The 26,890-nt window shown below is 44.2% G+C and overlaps 1 protein-coding gene across 2 annotated transcripts in view; it reads left to right on the top strand.

Annotated features, from left to right (window-relative positions):
- The first annotated feature begins 19,088 nt into the window (after positions 1–19,088).
- The window catches only part of MARK1 (microtubule affinity regulating kinase 1), a 104,487-nt gene continuing 96,685 nt past the window's right edge, over positions 19,089–26,890 (top strand). The window contains exon 1 of one of the 2 annotated variants that reach the window (XM_072140097.1): positions 19,089–19,700. In XM_072140097.1, coding sequence (XP_071996198.1) covers positions 19,650–19,700 — 51 coding nt within the window. In that variant the 5' untranslated portion in view covers positions 19,089–19,649. The remainder of the gene's footprint in view (positions 19,701–26,890) is intronic. The other variant, XM_072140096.1, reaches the window with a different exon arrangement.

Here is a 26,890-nt window from a genome sequence, read left to right as displayed (position 1 = left end):
CTAGCAAGATAGAATTCAGAAAAATCACAGAAAACATGGAAAGAAGGAGCAGAAAGAAGATAATTGCAAGATATATTACAATATTTTTATTTATATTCACTTATAATCAAAGTTTATAGAAAAGTTAGAAGATTATTGTAATAAATTTATCTATTGCAGGGATGGAAGGGGGAGGACAGAGAAATGATCGGAACATTAGGAGGGGAATTTATCAGTGCTTCTACATCAGTTTTCTGGTGTGCAAGCACTAAAATACTCACAAATTCTTGCGCACTGCAAGAAATTGCGGTTCGTTATGCAATTACGCCACCTCCTTGCCATGTGGACGTAGAGGGGGCATGAAGGGCCGGATGATAAATCTCCAGGTCAGAGGAGGCCAATCATTAGTTAAAGCAGGTCCCTTGACCCCCCCGATTCCTGAGGCCAGGAAATCTAGAAGCCTCAGGGTGCCCATGATGGGGCTCATTAACTAAGGGTTCCGCGGACCACACTTTAGTTGGATATTCCAACAATTTCGGATTAGTGCCATTAGGACAGGCATTTAGAAGGGGATTTTGGCGCACGTGATCGGATTTCGTCGTAGCGGCGGCGGCAGCTTTCATGTGACACAAATCGGGGGCGTGGCCGTCAGACGATCCGACTGATTCAGACAAACCGCGGGATTTAACTTTAAACTTGTGTCGCAAGACAATGCACTTACATGCACCAGGAAGAAGATGGTGAACTCCAGCGGACCTGAGCGGGGGAAGCGACACATGCAGGATATCGGGCGCACGATCTTAGTGCATCGTCGTCGGACAATGCACTTTCGGGAAATCCTCTGGACGGGGTTAGTAAATGTGCCCCATTATATTTAGGGTTCCCAGATTTGCCCACATAAAAATGTATTCTAAGCCGGATCCATTGTGGCTTTGATTTGACACAATTAATGGAGCCCATAGAAATATGTATTTCTTGTGTAAATGATCCTAAATACATACTATATTTGTGTATGGTGTGGTGTCTGCTCCTCATGGTATGGCGTGTTCCTGCCTGTGTGCGCTGGTAATTAGCAGATGATTGACATACTCCCAGGCACAGGGATAAGTGCGCCTGTCATGTCTGCTGCGGGTGCGAGTGACAGGGGCAGCGTTAGTGAGTGGGAGTAGGCAGCTGAGAAGCGAGCCACTATCTTCTTCTACTACTGGAAAGAATAGCGATATGTGGATACAGCATTACTAATGGGAACACCGCATTATACTGTAATATTTCGTTCATAGTACTGGTTTCTTCATATGGGGATCCCCTGGTCCCAGGTGTGAACACATGCTCAAGTTTTGCCCCTTAACACTCTAAAAAGAGTCATTTTTTGCTCAGGTGGAGTAACTACCCATGATTATTTAAGGCATATTTACAAAATTTACTGAATGATCAGGGTATGAACACTAGGACCACCATCACACTCTTCTGGGGCTAACAAAAGTGAGTTGCAGTAACTGAAAAGCACTTGGTTAAAGTTTGTTTTCCCCAAGATGTCTTCAGCTCCGTGCAGCATATCTCCACACTTTGCTCCTAAATAAAATATACCCCTCAACAAAACAACTGACCACACTATGTGTATATTCACTTCACTACACAAATGACCACACTGTGCTCTCCCACATATATTATATATTCAATTCACTACACAACTGACCACAGTGTGCTCTCCAACCTATATTATATATTCACTACACAACTGACCACACTGTGCTCTCCCACATATATTGTATATTCACTTCACTACACAACTGACCACACTGTGCTCTCCCACATATATTATATATTTACCTCACTACACATCTTACCACACTGTGCTCTCCCACATATATTATATATTTACCTCACTACACAACTGACCACACTGTGCTCTCCCACATATATTATATATTTACCTCACTACACAACTGACCACACTGTGCTCTCCAACATATATTATATATTCACTTCACTACACAACTGACCACACTGTGCTCTCCCACATATATTATATATTTACCTCACTACACATCTTACCACACTGTGCTCTCCCACATATATTATATATTTACCTCACTACACAACTGACCACACTGTGCTCTCCCACATATATTATATGTTCACTTCACTACACAACTGACCACACTGTGCTCTCCCACATATATTATATATTTACCTCACTACACAACTGACCACACTTTGCTCTCCCACATATATTATATATTCACTTCACTACACAAATGACCACACTGTGCTCTCCCACATATATTATATATTCACTTCACTACACAACTGACCACAGTGTGCTCTCCAACCTATATTATATATTCACTACACAACTGACCACACTGTGCTCTCCCACATATATTGTATATTTACCTCACTACACAACTTACCACACTGTGCTCTCCCACATATATTATATATTTACCTCACTACACAACTTACCACACTGTGCTCTCCCACATATATTATATATTTACCTCACTACACAACTGACCACACTTAGCTCTCCCACATATATTATATATTCAATTCACTACACAACTGACCACACTGTGCTCTCCAACCTATATTATATATTCACTACACAACTGACCACACTGTGCTCTCCCACATATATTATATATTTACCTCACTACACATCTTACCACACTGTGCTCTCCCACATATATTATATATTTACCTCACTACACAACTGACCACACTTTGCTCTCCCACATATATTATATATTCACTTCACTACACAAATGACCACACTGTGCTCTCCCACATATATTATATATTCAATTCACTACACAACTGACCACACTGTGCTCTCCAACCTATATTATATATTCACTACACAACTGACCACACTGTGCTCTCCCACATATATTGTATATTTACCTCACTACACAACTTACCACACTGTGCTCTCCCACATATATTATATATTTACCTCACTACACATCTTACCACACTGTGCTCTCCCACATATATTATATATTTACCTCACTACACAACTGACCACACTGTGCTCTCCCACATATATTATATATTTACCTCACTACACAACTGACCACACTGTGCTCTCCAACATATATTATATATTCACTTCACTACACAACTGACCACACTGTGCTCTCCCACATATATTATATATTCACTTCACTACACAACTGACCACACCGTGCTTTCCCACATATATTATATATTCACTTCACTACACAACTGACCACACTCTGCTCTCCCACATATATTATATATTTACCTCACTACATATCTTACCACACTGTGCTCTCCCACATATATTATATGTTCACTTCACTACACAACTGACCACACTGTGCTCTCCCACATATATTATATATTTACCTCACTACACAACTGACCCCACTGTGCTCTCCCACATATATTATATATTTACCTCACTACACAACTGACCACACTGTGCTCTCCCACATATATTATATATTTACCTCACTACACAACTTACCACACTGTGCTCTCCCACATATATTATATATTTACCTCACTACACAACTTACCACACTGTGCTCTCCCACATATATTATATATTTACCTCACTACACAACTGACCACACTTTGCTCTCCCACATATATTATATATTCACTTCACTACACAAATGACCACACTGTGCTCTCCCACATATATTATATATTCAATTCACTACACAACTGACCACAGTGTGCTCTCCAACCTATATTATATATTCACTTCACTACACAACTTACCACACTGTGCTCTCCCACATATATTATATATTCACTTCACTACACAACTGACCACACTGTGCTCTCCAACCTATATTATATATTCACTACACAACTGACCACACTGTGCTCTCCCACATATATTGTATATTTACCTCACTACACAACTTACCACACTGTGCTCTCCCACATATATTATATATTTACCTCACTACACAACTTACCACACTGTGCTCTCCCACATATATTATATATTTACCTCACTACACAACTGACCACACTGTGCTCTCCCACATATATTATATATTCACTTCACTACACAAATGACCACACTGTGCCCCTCGCATACACTTTATCATATATATACCCCTCACTACACAACTGACCACACTGTGCTCTCCCACACATATTATATATTTACCTCACTACACATCTTACCACACTGTGCTCTCCCACATATATTATATATTTACCTCACTACACAACTGACCACACTTTGCTCTCCCACATATATTATATATTCACTTCACTACACAAATGACCACCCTATGCTCTCCCACATATATTATATATTCAATTCACTACACAACTGACCACAGTGTGCTCTCCAACCTATATTATATATTCACTACACAACTGACCACACTGTGCTCTCCCACATATATTGTATATTTACCTCACTACACATCTTACCACACTGTGCTCTCCCACATATATTACGGTATATTTCACTTCACTACACAACTTACCACACTGTGCTCTCCCACATATATTATATATTTACCTCACTACACAACTGACCACACTGTGCTCTCCCACATATATTATATGTTCACTTCACTACACAACTGACCACACTGTGCTCTCCCACATATATTATATATTCACTTCACTACACAATTGACCCCACTGTGCTCTCCCACATATATTATATATTCACTTCAGTACACAACTGACCCCACTGTGCTCTCCCACATATATTATATTTTCACTTCACTACACAACTGACCACACTGTTCCCCTCGCATACAGTTTATCATATATACCCCTCACTACACAACTGACCACACTGTGCTCAAATTATTATAATATAAGCTATACCCTAATTAAGTCACCCACAAAGGCTCCATAGCTGTACTATCCATAGGTTCTCCATTGTTGGACTGAGGTTATTGGGTTAGAGCCTGGGCCCACTGGAGGATTCTCTGATGCACGGGTGGGCCAGTCCGACCCCATTCCTGTGCCCTTTTAGCTTTTTATGTCTTATTATACTTTAAAATTACTATATAACGTTTGCATTTTGATAAGAAAGTGAATTTTTCAAATTCGTTCAGGTCTAATGCCCACACACTAGGATCCCTGGATAGTCTCCTGCCCCCTGATTGGCAGATGTATTGTGGATATTTTCGGCAGCTTGTAGTCTCCTCGCCTGCAGTTATTACGCAGCACTGACAGCCTCCCACATCTCCCTTCTTCCCGTGATCCCGCAGTTGGAGCAGACATCTGTGCAGGTCTGTGTTTCTGACAAACATTCTGGGGCACATTTACTTACCTGGTCCGTTCGCGATCCAGCGGCGCGTTCTCTGCGCTGGATTCGGGTCCGGCCGGGATTCATCAATGCAGTTCCTCCGCCGTCCACCAGGTGGCGCTGCTGCGCTGAAGTCCGCTGGAATGCCTCGAAATACACCGGCCTACCCAGGATGAAGGTGAGTGAAATTTTCGCGACACAATTTTTTTTTTAAATGCGGCGGTTTTTCCGAATACGTCGGGTTTTCGTTCGGCCACGCCCCCCGATTTCCGTCGCGCGCATGCCGGCGCCGATGCGCCAAATTCCGATCGCGTGCGCCAAAAACCCGGGGCAATTCAGGTACAATCGGCGCAAAACGGAAATATTCGGGTAACACGTCGGGAAAACGCGAATCGGGCCCTTAGTAAATGACCCCCTCTGTCTTATTTTACTTAAGAGGATCCTGCGCTGTCAATTTATTTGTGTTCATTTTATTTATTTTGATACTTTTATATGCTTTTGCAGTCATTTACTATATATATGGTATCATTTGATTTCATTACTAAATTCAGCCCCGATAAGTTTCCTGGTCGTCTGGCGAGGGTCTGGCCACCTCTCCCGTGCCACCTTTAAACTCCTGTCACCTTTAAGGCTGGGGTCCCCCTTGGTTTAACAACTAATTCCTGCTATAGCTATCCAATAATGATCATTTGCTTCCATCTACTGCCCAAAAGGCACCTGTATTACATCACGTCTGTCACTGAGGGGTTAACGTGATATTAATATTGTGTTGAAACAATTGTTTTCTTTTCTGAAGGATGCTGCTGATGCTGCAGAGCCGATGCTTATCATCTGGATATAACTGCCAGCCTTCTGACCACTGGTTCAAGGCTGAGGTGCTCCCAAATTCCTGCTCCACAGCTGCACATCGCCATAGCCAACCAATTCACCACCTTGTGGACCTGCAGACAGGGCCATTACCAGACTGTTATTGCTGCTGTCTGGACTGTGTGACAAAAAGAATCATGAGTTTTGCCAAGAATTCCATTGTTCAGTGTGATCCCTGGCTGCCGCTAACATCACAGGCCTCCCCTTCACCATCTGCCATGGGATCTATTACCACACACCCAAGGGGATCCCTTATCTACTCTGCGGTCTCCCCTCTTCATGCTTCTCCCCACTGGCCCTGATTTGTGTGGATGAGGCCTGTTCCTGTGGACCAAGCCACTGTGGACCAAGCCACTGGACCAAGCCATTCTAATGAAGGGCCGCACTACAAGCCAGCGACTCCATTCCGTGGGCATCCAGCTGCCCCCACACTGCAGTAGGGGCCCAGTGGGGTAACATGGTACATGTGCACAAACATACCTGATTTTTGTCTATGTTTTAACATATCCATTCACTTCAATGGGTAAATTGTTCCATGAACATGGGTCCATGAGCCCAATCCACAAAAAAATGGCCTTGGAGCATCTGATACAGATGATACTACTATTACTCTAACTTACATTTTACCCATTCCCGAGTGAACAGTCCAGGATTTCCGGGTCTGTCCCACCCTCCTGGGCAGCAGGAGATGTGTCCAGAGCTTCAGCTCCTTATAACGAAGATAGAGTAGCATGCAATGTTGGAGCAGGGAGCTGTCGGCTACCCCCTGCACCATAAGGCCTCTGCTGTCACCATGTGCTCCCTAATATATATCTCCAGGACAATACTCACTCAGCAGTGTCCTTGGTGTAAAATCTGTAGAATTCCTTGACTAATTTCACTTTTGTGTGATAAATAATGGGGCAAATATAGTAAAAGTGTCTAAAACAGCATAGTGTAACTTAAAGGAAATCTACCACCAGGATGAAGGGTTATAAACCAAGCACAATGACATACTGGTGTGTGTCCCTTCTGCCAGGATATGCTCTTCTTATAGCTACTTATGCCCATGTTTTAAGAAAAAAAAAGGCTTTAAGAATTATGCAAATGAGTCCGTGGGGCTCCAGGCTATGCAACACCTATGTTGCTCAGAAACCCTCGGGTTCATTAGCATAATTTTTAAAGCCTTTTTTTCTTAAAGACAAGGGCATGAGAAGCTAAAAGAAGAGTGGGTCCTATCAGAGAGGGCACACACTAGTATGTCATTGTGCTTGGTTTATAACCCTTCATCCTGGTGGTAGATTTTTTTTCTTAAAAACAAGAGCATAAGAAGTTTAAAGAAGAGCAGATCCTGGCAGAGGGGGCGCACACCAGTATGTCAGTGTGCTTGGTTTACAATCCTTCATCCTGGTAGTAGATTTCCTTTAACCATTGCTATTAGTTGGCTTAGAAAATGCCCCATTCCTATAAAAGTTGTAACCATGCCTTAAATTTTCGGAATTTTGCTTCGCTCGTCACCCCATTGTGCCTTTTATATAACACTATCACCCATCCTCTAGCGGCTTTCTTTACATGCACAATGGGGGAGACTTATCATCAAGTTTCTGAGGTAAAACTGTTCTAGTTGCCCATGGAAACCAATCAGAGCTCAGCTTTCATTTTGTAAACATCTGTGGGGAGATGAAAGCTGAGCTCTGATTGGTTGCCATGGGCAACTAGAATAGTACTGCTCTAAAAGACTTATGATAAATGTCCCCCATATGTGTCTTTCCCCAATATATCCTACAAGAGGGTCACCCACGTCCCCCTTTCCCTCTGAAGTCCTGATGTCACCGTGCCATTATTTTTGGCCGGTCACTATTTAAAGGCACATTGATACGATATATATCGCATTACAGAGGCCCCACCTGTTCCTACATCTGTTCGTGTCTTGTCCTGTATTTGTTTAAATTGACATCACCTGCCGCCATGGAATAACACGGAGGGGTCCGACTCGTCACGTTACACATCGGCTGTCAGGATACACAGTATTAAAGCTGAAAACTTTGACCCCATGCAGAACCGAAGCAGAAAAATGTCACCTTTCATATTTTCGGAAACTGAGAATACAGGAATCTACCATTAATATCAAGCATGATAAACCATGACTGATTATATTTTATATTCATGTCCTCCTTCCTCCAAAAATCAACTTTCAGAATGATGAACCAAAAGGGCTTTTGGGGATGTTGCCAGCTTCATAGCCTGTTACACTGTCTCGCCCTGCCCCATCTGATACTGCTCAAGACTTCTTCCCTCTGCTTGCTGTAATCTCACAGGAGCAGAGAAAGTTTCAGCTCGTAATGGGAGGGGGAAGTGCTCCTGCACAGTACAAAAGTCTGTGAAGCTGCGGCACAGAGGAGCTCTGCTAACACCCGCAGGAGCCCTTCTGACTCATTAGCATAATTTTAAAAGTTGATTTTTAGAAGGAAAACAAATATAAGAACATTACCACAGTCCTGGTGCCTGGATCTATGAGTAATGTCCCAGTTTTATCAGGATGGATTTTGATGGTATTTTTCCTTTAAATAAAAAGCAACATTTTAGGACATCTTTTCTATAAATGTGTCAGCCGCCAAATTTAGTTCAGACTCAAGACACTAACATTAATTTGTAGCCTAAACCCTATACCATACCGTAAAGGGGTTCTGACTCTCTGTGTTTGCATGAGTTTCCTCCTGGTCCTCCGGTTTCCTCCCACACTCCAAAACATACAGGTAGCTTGATTAGATTGTGAGCCCCATTGGGGACAGGGACCGATTTGGTAAGTTCTGTACAGCGCTGCGTAATCTGTATGCGCTATATAAATAAAGAATTATTATAAAACTGTACTTCCGATCCAAGAAAGCCATTCCAACTTCCTGATGTGCTCCACTTCCTGTGCTTGTCCAACTCAACAGGAAAGGGTAGGGGAGGCTGCTCACCCAACCACTGACTGAGAAGTAGTGATGGGAAGTCCGGCTCTTCTTAGTGAGCTGGATCATTAGGCTCCGCTCACTAAGAATAGCCGGCTCGCCTGGCTCCGGAACAGCTCCCTATTAAATATATAATAGGGAGCCTCAAGCCAGTAAGTCACCCCACACCACTCCACTTTTAACCCGATTTTATTGTGTTAAAGGGGGCGTGGTCATCCGCTTAGGGGAGGGGTTAGGTGAGCTAAGGGGAGACGATTCCCGTCATTTACGCAAAAGAGTCGGCTCTTTGTGTTCGCAAACACCCCATCACTACTGAGAAGGGTCACTAATGCAACCAATGATTGGCTTTCTAGTGGTTTTGGAAGACCCCTTTTTGCCAAAATCCCCCTTTGAGTCCCATCCTCTGACTTCTATGGCTGCGATTTATCAATTTTCCTGGGATTATTCAAGTCTGTCGGTAGATTTAAGGATTTTCAGACAAATGCACCCCATGTGGAACTAGTTTGAGCCTTGTGTGAAAAAACAGGTATCCCAAACCTACTGGGTATGACATTGCCACACAATGGGGCAGATTTACTGACACGGTCCTGTCGCGATCCCGCGGTGCGTTGTCCGACGAGGATTCGGGTCTGCCGCAATTCACTAAGATTGTGCACCTGAGTTCCTGCATCCGTCACTTCTGCGCCGAGGTCCGCCGGAGTTCACCTGCTTCTTACCGGTGCTTACAGTGCACATTTCTAAATGTTAAATCGCGCGTAGTCCGAATCCGTCGGGTTGTCTCACGGCCCGGCCCCTGATTTCTGTTGCGTGCAAGCCGGCGCCGATGCGCCAAAATCCAATCACGTGCACCAAAATCCCGGGGCAATTCGGCGCAAAACGGAAATCGCCAGGAAACCCGACGGAAATGCGTCCGACGGACCCTTAGTAAATGAGCCCCAGTATTTTATGGTGTCTACCGAGAGATATATTTCCTTCATGCGCCTTCCCAGCCATCATTGATAGTAAATAATCGGCTGGCATCCTGTCTGCCTGGCACGCCGAGAGAATTACATGTCCCGTATGATAAAGACGTGCCCCAGAGTGGCGCTAATCAGCAGAAGTTGTCATCCGTGGCAGCCGTTTAATAAGCGCATCAATCACATTTGCTATCTGTTTGTTATCTGGACGTTCTCACAGGCCTCGGGATCCCGTCTCGTAGTCAGCCGGGCTGAAGGGGTTAATGGACGTCCCTATGCAGGAGGCAGTAATCATTTTTTCATGAGACATGCATTTGTAGGCCCCTGAATAGCTCGCAGATCATGTTGCGCACTCAAGAATGACATTCCAGGTCAATAGCTCCGCGCTGCTGTTTGAAGGAGGCAAAGTGTCCTCTCAAAGTTGTAGATCCGGAAGAGTCGCGCCCATCTCCCTGCCCAACATCAATCTAACTATTTTTTAATGTTTTGGTAGATACCATCATTGCAACACTGCCAAGCAGCACCCTACCAAGGGAGGGCTCCAGGTTTCAGTAGGCCCCTGGGTGACAGAGCCTCTGGGGGCCCCTTTGCAGTGAACTCATGTGGCAGCATTAAAATTTCAGAAACTAAAACAGTCTCCTGTTCCCAAAAATATTCCCTAGTTTATCATCCCAAACAGCCCCCTTATGGTTAGATTATATAAAGCCCCCCTCACCTCATGGATTCCTTATGTATAACCTCATGTCGGCCCCCCTAGCAGCTCTGGGCCCCAGCACTTGCCCAGGCGCCGGCCCTGATCCTATCAAAAGTCAAATAGGTGCAGAGCTACGGAAAGGCATTGGGCCAGGGTAGGTACAGCGGTAGCTGTATTGGGCCCGCAGTGTCAGTAGGCCCCAGCCTCTGGAGTTTTGGCTGTGTATATGGTATTGTACGTATGTATGTGTGTATATGCTTTATGTATGTGTATATGATGCATAGATTTATATGCTGCTTGTATGTATATATGGTGTGTATATACTGTGTTTGATTGTAATACATGTTTGAGTAAACAAATATATTAATATTTTTTTAAAGGGGGCCCCATTCAGAAGCTATTCAGAAGCTCTAGTTACCCCCCTATATTGGGCCTAGGCTGTAATGTTGGCCACAGGGGTGTATGTATAAGGAGGGAATGGTCCTGAAATATACATACATACTCCACAGCCCTGCTGATGCTACTAACAACATAAGCAAAGGGCTACTACTTAACACTGGTTGCCGAGAACACAGAAAACAGTAGTGTGATGACAGAAGCCCTCGAGGACCTCCATGTATGAGGATATACAAGTCCATGTATGAGGATATACAAGTCCATGTATGAGGATATATATGTCCATGTATGAGGATATACAAGTCCATGTATGAGGATATACAAGTCCATGTATGAAGATATACAAGTCCATGTATGAGGATATATATGTCCATGTATGAGGATATATATGTCCATGTATGAGGATACACAAGTCCATGTATGAGGATATATATGTCCGTGTATGAGGATATACAAGTCCATGTATGAGGATATATATGTCCATGTATGAGGATGTATAAGTCCATGTATGAGGATATCCAAGTCCATGTATGAGGATATATATGTCCATGTATGAGGATGTATAAGTCCATGTATGAGGATATCCAAGTCCATGTATGAGGATATCCAAGTCCATGTATGAGGATATATATGTCCATGTATGAGGATATACAAGTCCATGCTGCTACTACAAGTTCTGCTGCTACTAAGAACATACACAAAGGTATGATTACACATCTCTCCCGGACTACCACCTAGCACTTTCTGCAGAGAGCACAGAACACAGCAGTGTGATGACATGTCCTCTAATGCACTTGAAGAAGCTATAATCCTGGAATATAAAACTGTATTACACAATCCTGCTGCTACTAACAGCATAAAAAAGGCATCATTACACATCTCTCCTGGACTATCACCTAACACGTTTTGCAGAGAGCACAGAACACTGCCGTGTGATGAAATGTCCTCTAATTCACTTTAAGAAGCTACAATCCTGGAATATAAAACTATTTTTCACAGTCCTGCTGCTACTAAGAACATACACAAAGGTATAATTACACATGTTTCCTGGGCTACTAACTAACACTTTCTGCAGAAAGCACAGAACACAGCAGTGTGATGAAATGTCCTCTAATTCACTTTATGAAGCTACAATCCTGGAATATAAAACTATTTTTCACAGTCCTGCAGCTACTAACAACATACAAAAAGGTCTGTTTACACATCTCTCCTGGGCTACTACCTAACACTTTCTGCTGAGAGCACAGAACACAGCAGTGTGCTGACATGTCATCTAATGCACTTGAAGAAGATACAATCCTGGAATATAAAACTGTATTTCACAGTCCTGCTGCTACTAACAACATAAACAATGGTATGATTAAACATCTCTCCTAGGCTATCACCTAACACGTTCTGCAGAGAGCACAGTACACAGCAGTGTGATGACCTGTCCTGGAATATAAATTGATACATCATAGTCTTTCTCACTTCAGGAAGTCTGAATACGGCAGGAGGGGCTCTTCCTAAATTTGACGGATTATAGTTGAGGCTTATTCTCTGGGAGCACATCCTAAAATAATGCAGCAGAATCTCAAATATTAATTTGAAAATCTCAAATGTGAAAAACAAGCCGCTTCATGTCGCGGATCATTCTAGGTGAGAAAAGATACAAATATCCGGCATGTGTATCGGCATGAATCCCGGTCCGGATAATTCCTGCCGGGATCGGTCATCTCTGTGATTTGGCTTTGATGACGTCCGATCCAATTCTCACTTTTTATCCCGTCAGGTTTAACAAGCCCCAGCCGTTCCCCGTACAATCACATCCAGCGCGGCCTGAGGACGGATAATATCCGGCAGATGTACGGTACACGGATGAGTCAGCGCGGTCCCTGCACGGATCCAGATACACAGCGCCGGATGACTCCGCACATAGGAATCTGCTACTGCCTGGAAACCAGTCCAGTTTGGAATCATTTCGGATATGATACTCAGTAGTCCCCATATCTGACCACATCCCTAAACATATGGTCCCAGGGGTCCCATTGCCATAGTTGAGCAGCTCAGCTTAGATACAGCTTAGATACAGCTTAGATACAGCAGCTCAGCTCTCTGTATGGTACATACTTCTACAGATACAGAAGCACAGCTCTCTGTATAATACATATACTTGGTGTCATTTAACAGTATTCCCCTATTCCCTGGTCATGTGATGTCACACAGGTGCACGGCTCATTATATATCCCTGGTCATGTGATGTCACACAGGTGCACGGCTTGTTATATCCCTGGTCATGTGATGTCACACAGGTGCTCGGCTCATTATATATCCCTGGTCATGTTATGTCACACAGGTGCACGGCTCATTGTATATCCCTGGTCATGTGATGTCACACAGGTGCACGGCTCATTATATATCCCTGATCATGTGATGTCACACAGGTGCACGGCTCATTGTATATCCCTGGTCATGTGATGTCACACAGGTGAACGAGAGGAGTCGTCTCTGTCTTGAGAGTCGACAGCTCACTTAGCCACACCCCCTTTCAATTAAAAAAAAATTGAAGTTAAAATTGGTGTGCGGTTGGGTGGCTGACTGCCTGAAAACAATTCCTTATGTAATTACGTAGGACTATTACATACATTAAAGAGCCGGCGCTTTATAGTGTGTGGAGCAATTGATCCAGCTCACTATAACGAGCCAGACTTACCATCACTACTTGCTAGCAACAAGACAGATTACATAGAAGTCTGTGGAGAGGGGAGGAGGGGCAGTGAGACACAGCAGCTAGGTTAATTAGATTACATTGAAGTCTGTGGCGAGGGGAGGAGGGGCAGTGAGAAACAGCAGCTAGGTTTATCAGATTACATAGAAGTCTGTGGAGAGGGGAGGAAGGGCAGTGAGTCACAGCAGCGAGGTTTATCAGATTACATGGAAGTCTGTGGAGAGGGGAGGAGGGCAGTGAGACACAGCAGCGAGGTTTATCAGATTACATAGAAGTCTGTGGAGAGGGGAAGAGGGGCAGTGAGACACAGCAGCGAGGTTTATCAGATTACATAGAAGTCTGTGGAGAGGGGAAGAGGGGCAGTGAGACACAGCAGCTAGGTTTATCAGATTACATAGAAGTCTGTGGAGAGGGGAAGAGGGGCAGTGAGACACAGCAGCTAGGTTTATCAGATTACATAGAAGTCTGTGGAGAGGGGAGGAGGGGCAGTGAGTCACAGCAGCTAGGTTAATTAGATTACATTGAAGTCTGTGGAGAGGGGAGAAGGGTCAATGAGTCTCAGCAGCTAGGTTTATCAGATTACATAGAAGTTTGTGGAGAGGGGAGGAGGGGCATTGAGTCATAGCAGCTAGCTTTATCAGATTACATAGAAGTCTGTGGAGAGGGGAGGAGGGGCAGTGAGTCACAGCAGCTAGGTTTATCAGATTACATAGAAGTCTGTGGAGAGGGGAGGAAGGGCAGTGAGTCACAGCAGCGAGGTTTATCAGATTACATGGAAGTCTGTGGAGAGGGGAGGAGGGGCAGTGAGTCACAGCAGCGAGGTTTATCAGATTACATAGAAGTCTGTGGAGAGGGGAAGAGGGGCAGTGAGTCACAGCAGCTAGGTTTATCAGATTACATAGAAGTCTGTGGAGAGGGGAGGAGGGGCAGTGAGAAACAGCAGCTAGGTTTATCAGATTACATAGAAGTCTGTGGAGAGGGGAGGAGGGGCAGTGAGTCACAGCAGCTAGGTTTATCAGATTACATAGAAGTCTGTGGAGAGGGGAGGAGGGGCAGTGAGTCACAGCAGCTAGGTTTATCAGATTAAATAGAAGTCTGTGGAGAGGGGAGGAGGGGCAGTGAGTCACAGCAGCGAGGTTTATCAGATTACATAGAAGTCTGTGGAGAGGGGAGGAAGGGCAGTGAGTCACAGCAGCGAGGTTTATCAGATTACATGGAAGTCTGTGGAGAGGGGAGGAGGGGCAGTGAGTCACAGCAGCGAGGTTTATCAGATTACATAGAAGTCTGTGGAGAGGGGAAGAGGGGCAGTGAGTCACAGCAGCTAGGTTTATCAGATTACATAGAAGTCTGTGGAGAGGGGAGGAGGGGCAGTGAGAAACAGCAGCTAGGTTTATCAGATTACATAGAAGTCTGTGGAGAGGGGAGGAGGGGCAGTGAGTCACAGCAGCTAGGTTTATCAGATTACATAGAAGTCTGTGGAGAGGGGAGGAGGGGCAGTGAGTCACAGCAGCTAGGTTTATCAGATTAAATAGAAGTCTGTGGAGAGGGGAGGAGGGGCAGTGAGTCACAGCAGCGAGGTTTATCAGATTACATAGAAGTCTGTGGAGAGCGGAGGAGGAGCAGTGAGTAACAGCAGCAAGGTTCAACAGATTACATGGAAGTCTGTGGAGAGGGGAGGAGGAGCAGTGAGTCACAGCAGCGAGGTTCATCAGATTACATAGAAGTCTGTAGAGAATGGAGGAGGAGCAGTGAGTCACAAAAGCTAGGTTTATCAGATTACATAGAAGTCTGTGGAGAGGGGAGGAGGGGCAGTGAGTCACAGCAGCTAGGTCATAGACAGAGTCTGCAGAGTGAACTGCCACCAAGTCACAGAATGACCAGAAAGGGTCTTACTTAATTAAAAGACTAGTTTTTGAATGTTACTAAACTTTCCCCCGTATCTACAAACCACAGATATATAATTAGATGGAAAACAAAGTCTTCTTTCAGGGTAAATTACAGGCATCTTCCACATTTCTCAGCGCCTTGTACTTTACAAAGCAAATATTGACAAGATAAGGCTCTCATAGAGAGAGATAAGACCTGTTCAAACATTGTTGTGAAAATCAGCCGCAGTGTAATGTAGCTATATACTTTTCCAGGTCATGCTCCCGCACTTGACTGATGATGTCATCGGACGCTACAGAAAGTTAAAGGGAAACACTACTAACGATTGCTCATTATAGTCCAATTAATCACTTGCAATTGAGTCATAAACATGAAGCTTAGGAACTGATTCTGCCAGGATGAATCAACCAAAAAATATATATTTATATATATTTAATCACCAGAGGCGACAGGGCTTTGTTACTATGAGAACTGTCAATCTGGGGAATAGCCGAGCTCAGGCGCTGGTCACAGCAGGGACAGCAGAGAGCTTCAAGAAGGGTCTAGATGCCTTTTTATACCTAAATAACATTGAATTGAATTGTTTCCCCTAAATCTGTTCCTCATCCAATCCCTTCCCTTCATGGGTTGAACTTGATGGACAAGTGTCTTTTTTCAAACGTATAAACTATGATACTATATATATTTATAAAATAATCCTCATTTATATAGCCCCATCCTATTCTGCAGTCAATTCCTCAGGATAGGTCATCAATATCTGATCAGTATTGGGCGGGGGAAGGTTGTCAAACATCGAGTAGCAGAAACACGATCAGCAGAAACCAGAGCCGGAAGGAGCTAGTGCTGTTGTGGCCATAAAGTGTTACTGCAGATTACCACTAAAATTGTACAGGAACCACGTTTGCAGTTAATAATTCTTACCACTAACTTAAAGGAGTTGTCCAAGACTTAAAAAACATGGCTAATTTCTTCCATAAACAGCGCCACCTTAGTCCATAGATTGTGTGCGGTATTGCTGCTTAGCACCATTCATTTGAATAGATTTAAAGGAAATCTACCCCCAAGATGAAGGACTGTAAACCAAGTACGCTGACATACTGGTGTGTGCCCCTTCTGACAGGATTTGCTCTTGTTTTAGCTTCTTAGGGCCATGTTTTTACAAAAAAAAAACTTTTAACAGAATGCAAATGAGCCTGATGTTATTAACATAGATGTCAATGGAGCCTGGAGCCCCTCAGGCTCATTTGCATACTTTTTAAAGCCTTTTTAAAAAAAAAACCACGGACATAAGAAGATTAAAGAAGAGCAGATCCTGCCAGAGGGGGCACACACAAGTATTTCAGTGTACTTGGTTTTCAGTCCTTCCTCCTGGTGGTAGATTTCCTTTAAATGACATCAGCTTTACTGAGCACAGGCTCGTCCTTCAATCTAGGGGAAGGTAATGTCTTTGAAATCTTCTTTGACGTCTTTGAAAAAATATGTAGATGAGCCGCAGGTGCCCTGGCTATGTCACCTAAACACCTCTTGGCTCTGCCATCTGACTATTTATGCACAACCCTCACTCCCCACTGCTGCACTCGTCACCCGCAGAGACAGCGCAACGTCTCTATCAATGGGCGGGACCAGGCAGCAAAGTACAAAGCGGGGGACGTGCATAAATAATCAGAGGGTGGAGCCAAGAGGAGCTCTAGTGATGTAGCTGGAGCACCTGAGGCTCATCTACATAATTTTAAAAGATTTTTTTTTTTACATTATTACAGGCGTCACTGAAGATATTAAAGATGTTACCATCCCCTAGATTATAGGATGAGCAGAGGAGTTTGAGAGGAGTTTTCTGGAATTATATTTTCATATATTTTATATATGGGTTTAAAAATAATAAAGATCATATACCGATCCCAGCCACTGTTTATATACAGTAAGGTACTTTCATTATTCTTCAAGCAGACACAACAGCCCCTCAGGACACCCTATTTTGGCATCTTAAATGAGGTTTGGCTGCACAACCCTCCAGATGTCATGAAGCGGAAAATAATCTAAATCTGATTATTTCATGGCTTCTACGCCAGTTTTCTAGTGCAGAAGCCCAGATAAATGTCTCTCAATGCATAGAACTCAAAGGGGGACAATTATCATATGGCAATGCCGCCGAATACATCAGGAAGCTTTCTGAAGGACCTGGCAGCCAGGCTTTGAAAATCTACGCTAGGCCCAACTTCAATGGTCGCAATTGCGCAGGCATGGGTCAGGAACGCCCGCCATGGGTTCACTCCACTACCGGCCACGTCCCCCTTGGTGTGGAGGAGGGTCATAAATGGATAATAACCGCAAAGCCGGGCAATGCAAGGCATTGCGATTATTTCAGGGCTTATATATCGGAAAAATGGCGCAGAAGCCCTGATAAATCTCCCTTATATTGTGCGTTCAGTTCAGTGACTCTAGGTTCGGTCCGGTGAATCCCACAAGTGCATGGTTGGACCAAACTGACTAGTGGACAACGGACTTACGGACCCTATGGGGCTCATTTACTAAGGGTCTGAATGCTGCACTTTCGTCAGGTTTCCCTAATATTTCCGTTTTGCGCCGAATTGCCACGGGATTTTGGCGCACGCGAGCAGATTTTGGCGCATCGGCGCCGGCATTCACGTGACAGAAATTGGGGGGCGTGGCCGACAGATTCGGACAAACTGCGGAATTAAAAAAAAGGTTTTTTGTTGAAAGATCAGCACACACATGCACCAGGCAGAAGAGGGTGAACTCCGGCGGACCTCAGCGCAGCAGTGACACAGGAAGGAACTCGGACGCACGATCTTAGTGAATCGCCCGGGACCCGAATCCACGTCGGACAACGCACCGCGGGATCGGGTAAGTAAATGTGCCCCTATGACTCCGTATTAGGATAAAGGGGCATCCACATTCCCACTGGACGACAGCGCCGTATTGGGAGGGGCTCCTGTGTTGCGGAGGAAAATAAAGGAAATCAACCACTGAAAAAAACATAAAAAACCTATAAATACTCTCCTCCACTCCGGGATCAAGCTGAAGAGCAGCAGAGGTGAGTATTTATAGTTTTTTTAATGTTGAAGGACGCATCTCCATTGTACGGATTTGGCGCCTATCTTCTTTGATGAAGCGTCGCTTTTGTCTCGTACATTAAAAACCGGCGCAGAAAGTTTTGCCAAATCTTTTAATCTTTTTTTTTAGCGTTTTTAAAAACTATTTTGCACCATTTCCCCCAATTTTAGTGGATGAACACGCGCGCGGGAACTTATCGTCTTCAAGGACCATACGGCAGTGGGGACCCCCACCCCTCCCCTGGATGATGATGATGATCCCACTGGAAGTAGTTGCTCTCTTCCTGGACAGCGGAGGGAGGGATGGAGGGAGCGGGGAGGAGGAGGAGGAGGAGGATGATGAGGATCCAGCTAGCTGCCTTGGATTTGCTGTCCTGGAAGAGGAGGAGATCTATCTGCAGGGCTGATTTGCTTTAGATGTGTGAGAGAAATCTCACTGTACTCTATGCAGAGCAGGGGCAGCCTCCTTGCTCCCTATTAATCCCTATGCATTATTTTTTGCAGCCCTACATTGGATTACTCTGTGTATTTTCTGCATTGGATTGATTTTTTGCATTGCACTGGATTTTTGGGTGTTTTTTTCTCTGTCTCTCTGCATTGGAGCAAGTGATGCAACAGCCGGAGCTCAGCTTCCTCCGAACCTTGGATGTCACCTGCAGGGAATGAGGACACCCAGGCCTGAAGCAGGGGTGGGGACACCCCATTTTTTGGGCACCCCCTCAGGAAGGGATGCTACTGCTGTGATTGTGGAGGAGACCCTGATTTGCATGTACTGACACTGATCTTTATTGATTTGTGATAACGTGTAAGGCTCGGGGGAACAATTGATAGCGGCAGCTCGGGGCCTGGCGGAGCAGGAGGAGGAGAGACTGAGCTCTGCGCTCGCTCTCAAGATGTCAGCCAGGACGCCATTGCCGACAGTAAACGAGCGGGACACAGAGAATGTGAGTAGCCCTGCGGGCGAGTCCACTCGTGATGGCGGGGAGGGGGTGGAGGGGTATGAGGTTAGGCCATCTAGGGAATTCTTTGGGATTAAATGAGTAGTGGGAAAAGGAAGAGGAGGGGTCATGTATAATTACACAGCAATCAAAGGGGGCCTATAAAAAGGGCGACGTAGTGAGGGGGGGGAAACTGTCACTTAACCCCCTGTATCCCGGGCGTCAGTGGAATCTTCCGGTTTCGCTGCATAAGAACAATATGGTTTCCCTTCCAGTTTAACCCTTGATGGACCACAGCCCATGTGCTGGATTTAGGGTTTATGCCTGACATTTTGAGTGAAAATTCATATATAAATCAAAAATTGTACAAAATAACATAGGCTCTGATATAATTCGGTCCGTTATTCACGTCAAAAGACGCGACGGACGGTTAACCGTAAGCGGCGTAATAGTATGGCCGACAATACGGTATTGAAAACCTCAGAGGAATTTGCTCACGTCTGATCATTTCGAGAATCGATAATTGTCAATTAATACGGTGGATATTATTAGCAATAATTAATGTCGATGACAGAAACAAATTTTGACTGAACTTTTTCCGACGACTTGGAATCTGTTGAATGGGATTGAAACTTTTAATGACGGTGACCTTATCGGGCGTCAGAATATTGGATGGGCTTCAATAATTATCGCAATAATCATCACTAATATACACATATCTGTAAATCTGTGCGTTTATCAACAAATTCTGGAGAAAACGAACACACGGGAACATGTGTTGGATGGAGCAAATATGGAGACACTGAATGGAACATGTATGGGAACAATTGTGGCGATTTGGGTACCCAAATCGGACGTTTCCGAAGTAAACACATATTGGAAAACTATTTCCGTAGGGTATGTGTATCAGAATATGTTTTCTGAAGAGAACACATAGTAGAAAGCACTTTTTGAATGACATGCATATTGGAACGCGCGTTCCTGAAGTAAACCCATTGGAACGCTCGTTCTGAAGGGAATGGATATCGACGCTTGTCCAGTATTTTAGAACACTTTTTCTAAAGCGAACATGTTTCTGTAATCTTGTTCTGATGGGGAAGTATTTTGGTGCCCACCATCCCAATGGATCGTGTATCGAAGCCTTGATCATAGAGGAACGCGTTTCGAAAATGCTTGTGTTGGACGTAATGGGGATTGAACACTTTTTCTGAAGGGTACATGTGGTAGCAGTATACTACATTTTTGTAGAGATTGAAAGGCTTGTTCTTAAGGGAACAAGTATGAAATCGCTAGATCTGAGGAGAACATGTGTTAGGTACGCTATTAGAATGCATTTCCTGAATGGAACGGCCATTGGGCCTCACATTCTGAGGGGAACACTCGTTCCGAAACACATACGCATGGGAACAGTTGTTTTGTAGGGAACACTTACATATGGGAGTTCTGTTTCTTAAGCGAACACATTCATATAGGGATGGCCCTACTAATGTATTTCCATATGTATGTATTAGCTTTATCTAAAATGTATGTATGGGAACACTTGTGATTCAGCACATACAGATGAGAACTTTTGTCCTGAAGTGAACATGTCCTGTTCGAAACACTTGTTTGTATGTATGGGAACACCCCTCATGAAGTGAACATCTAAGTATGCGTTTCGGGATATCTGGAGATGCTTCTGATTAACAAAATGTTAACCTGTGTCCAACATAGAAGCAAAACCTGTATATCAATGGTCATCTCCACTACACGCAGAATGCATATGACATACAATTAATTATCATTTTAACTCATTCTTATTGCCCATTATAGCAAAGTCATCCATTTTCAACTTCATCCACTCTTAGACTAAATGTGCCCTCAAAAGGTCTACACGAAAGGGTTAACTCAACAAGTACCTACAGTTCTATGTTTCACTAAATCCGTTCCTCCGAGAAACATGATTAAATTATTGTCATCTATACGACTCTTAATTAACCCATGTAAATGGATGAGATAGCGGAGACCCCCTCCGAATCTACAGTCTGCTGCTTGTCATGTGCAATACCAGGGTTTACGGATCCTTTTAATTATTCCTTGGGGAACCAGACTAGATATATTCATGTTGGAATAATGTTAAATTTCAGTACTTTAATGGACACACCCATGGTCGTTATAGGTAGAGTCGAATCTCTGTAGATGTATCGTTTACTTGAGGAAATTCACATATATCCACCACAGGATTGCAGGATCCTTTGTTGCTGTTATGATGTTGATTACGGTGGTCCAGCGGTGGTGCAGATGTTTGTGATGTATGTCATCGGTGGGGGATACACACGTTTGCCATCTGTAGAATTTCACCAGGATCGGAAAGAACAAAAACTAGGCCCTGCAGCGATCACCTATATATCTGTCTAGGAATCTGAAGTTAAAATATGATGCGGAAAACATATAAAGGGCCTTTTGCAGTCTGTCAGATAGTCCCCCTTTGTTCGTACATCATGAGGAAATGACATCACTCCATCGGCCTCCTACGGTCCGCTTATCTATGAAATTCCTGAATTCATTTTGCCCATCAAGTACCTGCAAGACGGTTAACCCTCACTCTTGTGCTTTTCATGTCAGCCGTCATACGGGAGGGGTGGTGTGGAGTGTACTTTTGTGGCTCAACGTGATAATTATGGGATTTGGTGTCGATGGGGATTTGACAAGAATCCTCAAATTACCCTCTTTTACTGTTGCGTTGTAACAGTTTGGCCTGTTTTCGTGTGGTGTTTTGTGGTTGTAATGCTGGCGAGGCTCTGTAGGTTTTCATCCGGTGTTCTATGACCATGGTGACATTTCTATAGATCATCCTGCTAACTATATATAGGATTTCTGGAATGATGTAATGCTTTTAATTTAGGTCCTTGATGCCTGGAAAGAGTAACCTGTTGAGGTTTCGTCTCAAAGTATCGTCTCTGTAGGTTGGACGTTACGGTGGAAAAGGTCCTTGAGCTGAGACCTAAACCATGTCAATGTCAAACAGGTCGCACCTATAGGTTCTGTTTTAGGAGGGCTTTGTTGGTCTATCCGACATTTAAGTCAGATGTGTCTTAAATGTGGGACAGTTTGGTGTTTACTCAGTACATCTTCTGTGAATACCTCTTAATATTCGGCATCCAATGGAGCATCTCGGGAAATATAGTTGTGTCCTAATGTTCCTTGGTGGACACCTACCTTGTGGTAATATGGGTAACCCTTTACTTAACTTATTCTTACATTCCTTCCTTTGGAAAAGATGGAAGTTATGGAAACCCCAAAGAAAGGATTTATTAAGTATCACCAATAAATCACCAATGGTCCACCTTTGTCCTAGTCGTTGAATGTGATCCATAGCCTCGATTAGGGTGACCTTCATGACATATTTCCAGAATTTTATAGCAAGGGGTGCTACTGTACCAGGCACCTGCTTTAGAATCTGTTAGGGCAACACTAATATTGGCTGTTGTTGAGTTGTCCCCGAAAGGACCTCTGAATTTTACAACTTTACAGTCTTTACAGTCTTTATGTATCTTCTCAATTTTGGCATTGGACACTCAGGAAAATCTCTGGTGCTTACGTAAACCAAAATAGAAAGTTTAGATCACTTGGAATTGGGATTCTGAAAGTCTTTTGAAGGATCTCTTCACATTAATAACGTCACATGGCATTGGAGGGTGACACAAATGCCTGGATTACCCCTTGTGGATGTTGGTATGACATGTATTAATGACACTGGAGCCTGGCGTCAGGGATCTTGCACCTCACACCTTTTAAAGCTAGCAACAGGCCAAGCTTGTGTCCTTCATGTTGATTGACCTGACACAGCTGAGGCCTTAAGGATAGTCAATTTAAAGGTCTCCTACATGTTACATACCAGGAGCACCGCCACTTCAAGGGGTTGTCTGGTTTAGAAAACCCCTTTTTTTCAATAACCAGATGTGGTGACCTTACTTGGCTGAAGACCCATTATACTGTAATCTTTCCTGTTCACGGGTGTTGGGTGCCACAGGGTTTTCGGCTACATGAAGTCGCTGCACTCTCTGGCTTTGTCCTTAGGAAATTCTTAGTTAATAAATTACACTTATCGTTTTGGTACCTCCATCAATTAGCCAGTGCTGGGAAATTGTACAAAGAGGGTCCAACCTTTGGCACCCATAGAATTCACCCTTAAGAAGGACGGCAGGAAGGAATGTTATGAGAAAAAAATTCTTTGCGATTGTCATGATGATACATAATCAATATCAGATTGGTAGGGGGCGGGGGCTGCACTAATATGTACTAAGTTATAATTATATGGAAATTTCCTTTAAATGTTTGTACTATTCCTGAGCTACTAGACCAGAGGTACACAACATTTATTGCTCCCAGGGCCACATTGTTATAGTGATCAACTTTAGGGGGCTGCATCAGTAACCAGCATCCTAGATATACCAACAACCAAAATACTAACTAAAATGCCACTGCAGAAATTCTAAATACCATAATATAGCAATAAATACCACCCCAGCAACCGAATACTGCATTTAGAGCAGATAATAATAATACTGGAGACCACAGAGCAGATAATATTAATACTGGAGACCCCAGAGCAGACAGGGATAATAATGGATTGAACCCCAGTGTAAACAAATAATACTGGAGACCCCAGAGCAGGAAAAAACTGAAAAATCTTCTCCTTTCCTGGCTCCTCTTCTTCTCCCTGCACCACACTGCAGCTTCTTCTCCCCTCCATGGGCTGCTCTACTCTGTGTCCTGCACTGATTGTATGCGCCAGCATTAGGACAAGATCTGAGCTGTGCCAGGATCAGGAGAGGACCTGGGAGAAGTACCGTACAGCTGCCAAGCACTTACCACTCCTGGGTCCTGATTCTGGCACATACAACCAACGTCAGGAGTCGGGACACAAAGTGGAGCAGTGGGAGAGGACCTGGGAGCAGTGAGGACTTCTCACTGCTGCACTCAGCGTTACCCTGCCTCCTGCCCCATTGACCCACTGGACATGACTGTATGTAGGGTGTGAGGCGCAGATCGAGGCTTGACAGGCTGCTTTTAGCCCCTGGTTGTGCACCCTTCTTCCAGGCTTTTAGTTGAGAAGAATGTGGCTGCAATTTATGTACATGCTCAGTAGTGAGGCTCCTCCACTACAGAACAGAGGAATAAGACACTCAGAAGGAATACCTGCTCTCATTTGGACATAGAGTGAGCATGAAAACAGAACTTTGAAATCGGTGACCATTTTGGTGGAGCTGGAGTTGGAGCTGAAAGTTTGGCCTTCGGACTCCAAAGCCATGATCACAGGACCCCTTCCCTCTTGCATGATGTAGCCTTTTCAGTCATCTGGGGTACAGGATTCAATCTGTATAGGTAATTACCTCCTACTGTGTTGTAGATGGGAGGGTCACCTACAAGACGCCATCCGATCCCGTTATCGGCAGTTTACGACCGAGCCTCAATGAGGATTCCCTACCCATAAATCATTCACAGACTTTCTGACAGAGAATTTCACAAAGTTTCCCAAACTAGGCTATAGCAGACTTAGTGAGGGTTGGATCGCCCAATTATCTTGTAATTACCCAAAGGCAGGTAGTAATTATTAAACTGGATCTCTGCCCGGAGCGCAGCTTTCCTTCGGGAACGGCTCACCTGACTGGTATCATTATCTGTCTGGGTCATGGATGACATAAGGCGGCACTTATTGGTCTATGACTATTTAGTTCTATTTCACCATCTTAACCGCAGCCCGGGCGAGGCCACATGTAGCTGCGCTACTGCGGTGAAGCCCATAACCACACGTGGTAGTTGGACAGATTTTTTTTGGTTACAGTTTTTACAAAAATTCTTCACAGAGAGCAAATGGTGCACAAAAAATTAAGAAAAATACTGACAATCAATGTGGTTTTGTGATGTTTTTTTGTCACGCAGTTTTATAGGGAAAATATGTAAAAAAAAAATAACAAATTTAGATGTTTTTTTTGTACATATCTGGGCTACAATACGACCTACAACCAGTAAGTAGGTCTCGCGGTGTTTCTGGAAAAAAAAATACCTCATGTTTCGCACGGCAACAATACCTGTATAGTATTACATGGTCTCCATATAATAACGGATCGGGTGCTGCTGGAAAGATGTATAAAATGTGTCCTGTGGATAAAAATGCTGATTAGGGATCTGCTGATCTACACAAATCTGGCTCCTCTAACCTCTACAAGGTTATCTCCCAGTCAAACCTTTCATTTGTATTGTAGAAGCAAGATGGTGGTAATTGACTTATATTCCTGGATTGTAGATTCTCGGGGGTGTTTACTCTCCCTGCTGTGTTCTGAGCCCCCCTCACACAGCTGCTCCACAGTTATTTTTTACAAGATGGTGTTACCTTTGCTTTCTTAGATGTTCCTTGGCTTTTTTGGTCTTTGTGGGACCAGACCTTTAGAGCACCATGCTTCTTTGCAACAGGCCCTGTAAAAATTGAGAATAAAACTGCTCCGTGGGATCTACAACTTAGCAATTTGCCGCCTCAAATTATCCGGCGCATTAGTTAACAAAACAGATCTAATATCTGTTGGAGGTCGGAAAGTTTTGTTGGTCATGAGACCTCACCCATCAACGGCTTCCAATGGTCCTGATATTGTCAAACAAGTCTCCGTCTTCTCTGGAAGAGCAAATAAGGACCAACCCTTTAAAGCACAAAGACGTTTTGCAGGCTCACCCGTGCCCCTCCGTGCCAGCCTGCGCAGCTCCAGCGCTTCTCACCGGTCCTCGTTTCTGCCTCCGGTCTGTCTGGCATCTTCCTTCACACCCTGCCGGATCTTTGTGCCTCACAGCCTTAGAAAAAACTTGTTTCTCATGACCCTTGCGATTAGTGTGATTTCCTGTTGTGACCCCAGAAATGTTCCCGTTTACGCTCCTCCTTTGCCAGCACTGACCTTCTGCTCTGCCTCTGACCCTGAACCTTTGCCACCGGTCTTGACCTCCTGCCTGTCCCCGACCAGGAACCTGCCTTGCGTTTCTGTACCTCGCCTTGGCTGCCACCGTGGACAAAGTCGCACCTGTGGAACGAGATGGTGGTACCACGCCGCAGCAAGTCTGGTAAAAACCGGGTGCCACTTAGGCTCCGGTCCCAGGTGTTGGCTTACATCATCGTCCGTGGTGGTCCAGTGGGTTCACTACCTCTGGAGCCTGAAACCAGCATTGTC

This window comes from Engystomops pustulosus, chromosome 3, assembly GCF_040894005.1.
Source record: "Engystomops pustulosus chromosome 3, aEngPut4.maternal, whole genome shotgun sequence".
Classification (NCBI taxonomy): Eukaryota; Metazoa; Chordata; class Amphibia; order Anura; family Leptodactylidae; genus Engystomops; species Engystomops pustulosus.
The sequence above is the reverse complement of the archived record's forward strand: the minus strand, read 5'-3'. Positions and strand labels throughout refer to the sequence as shown.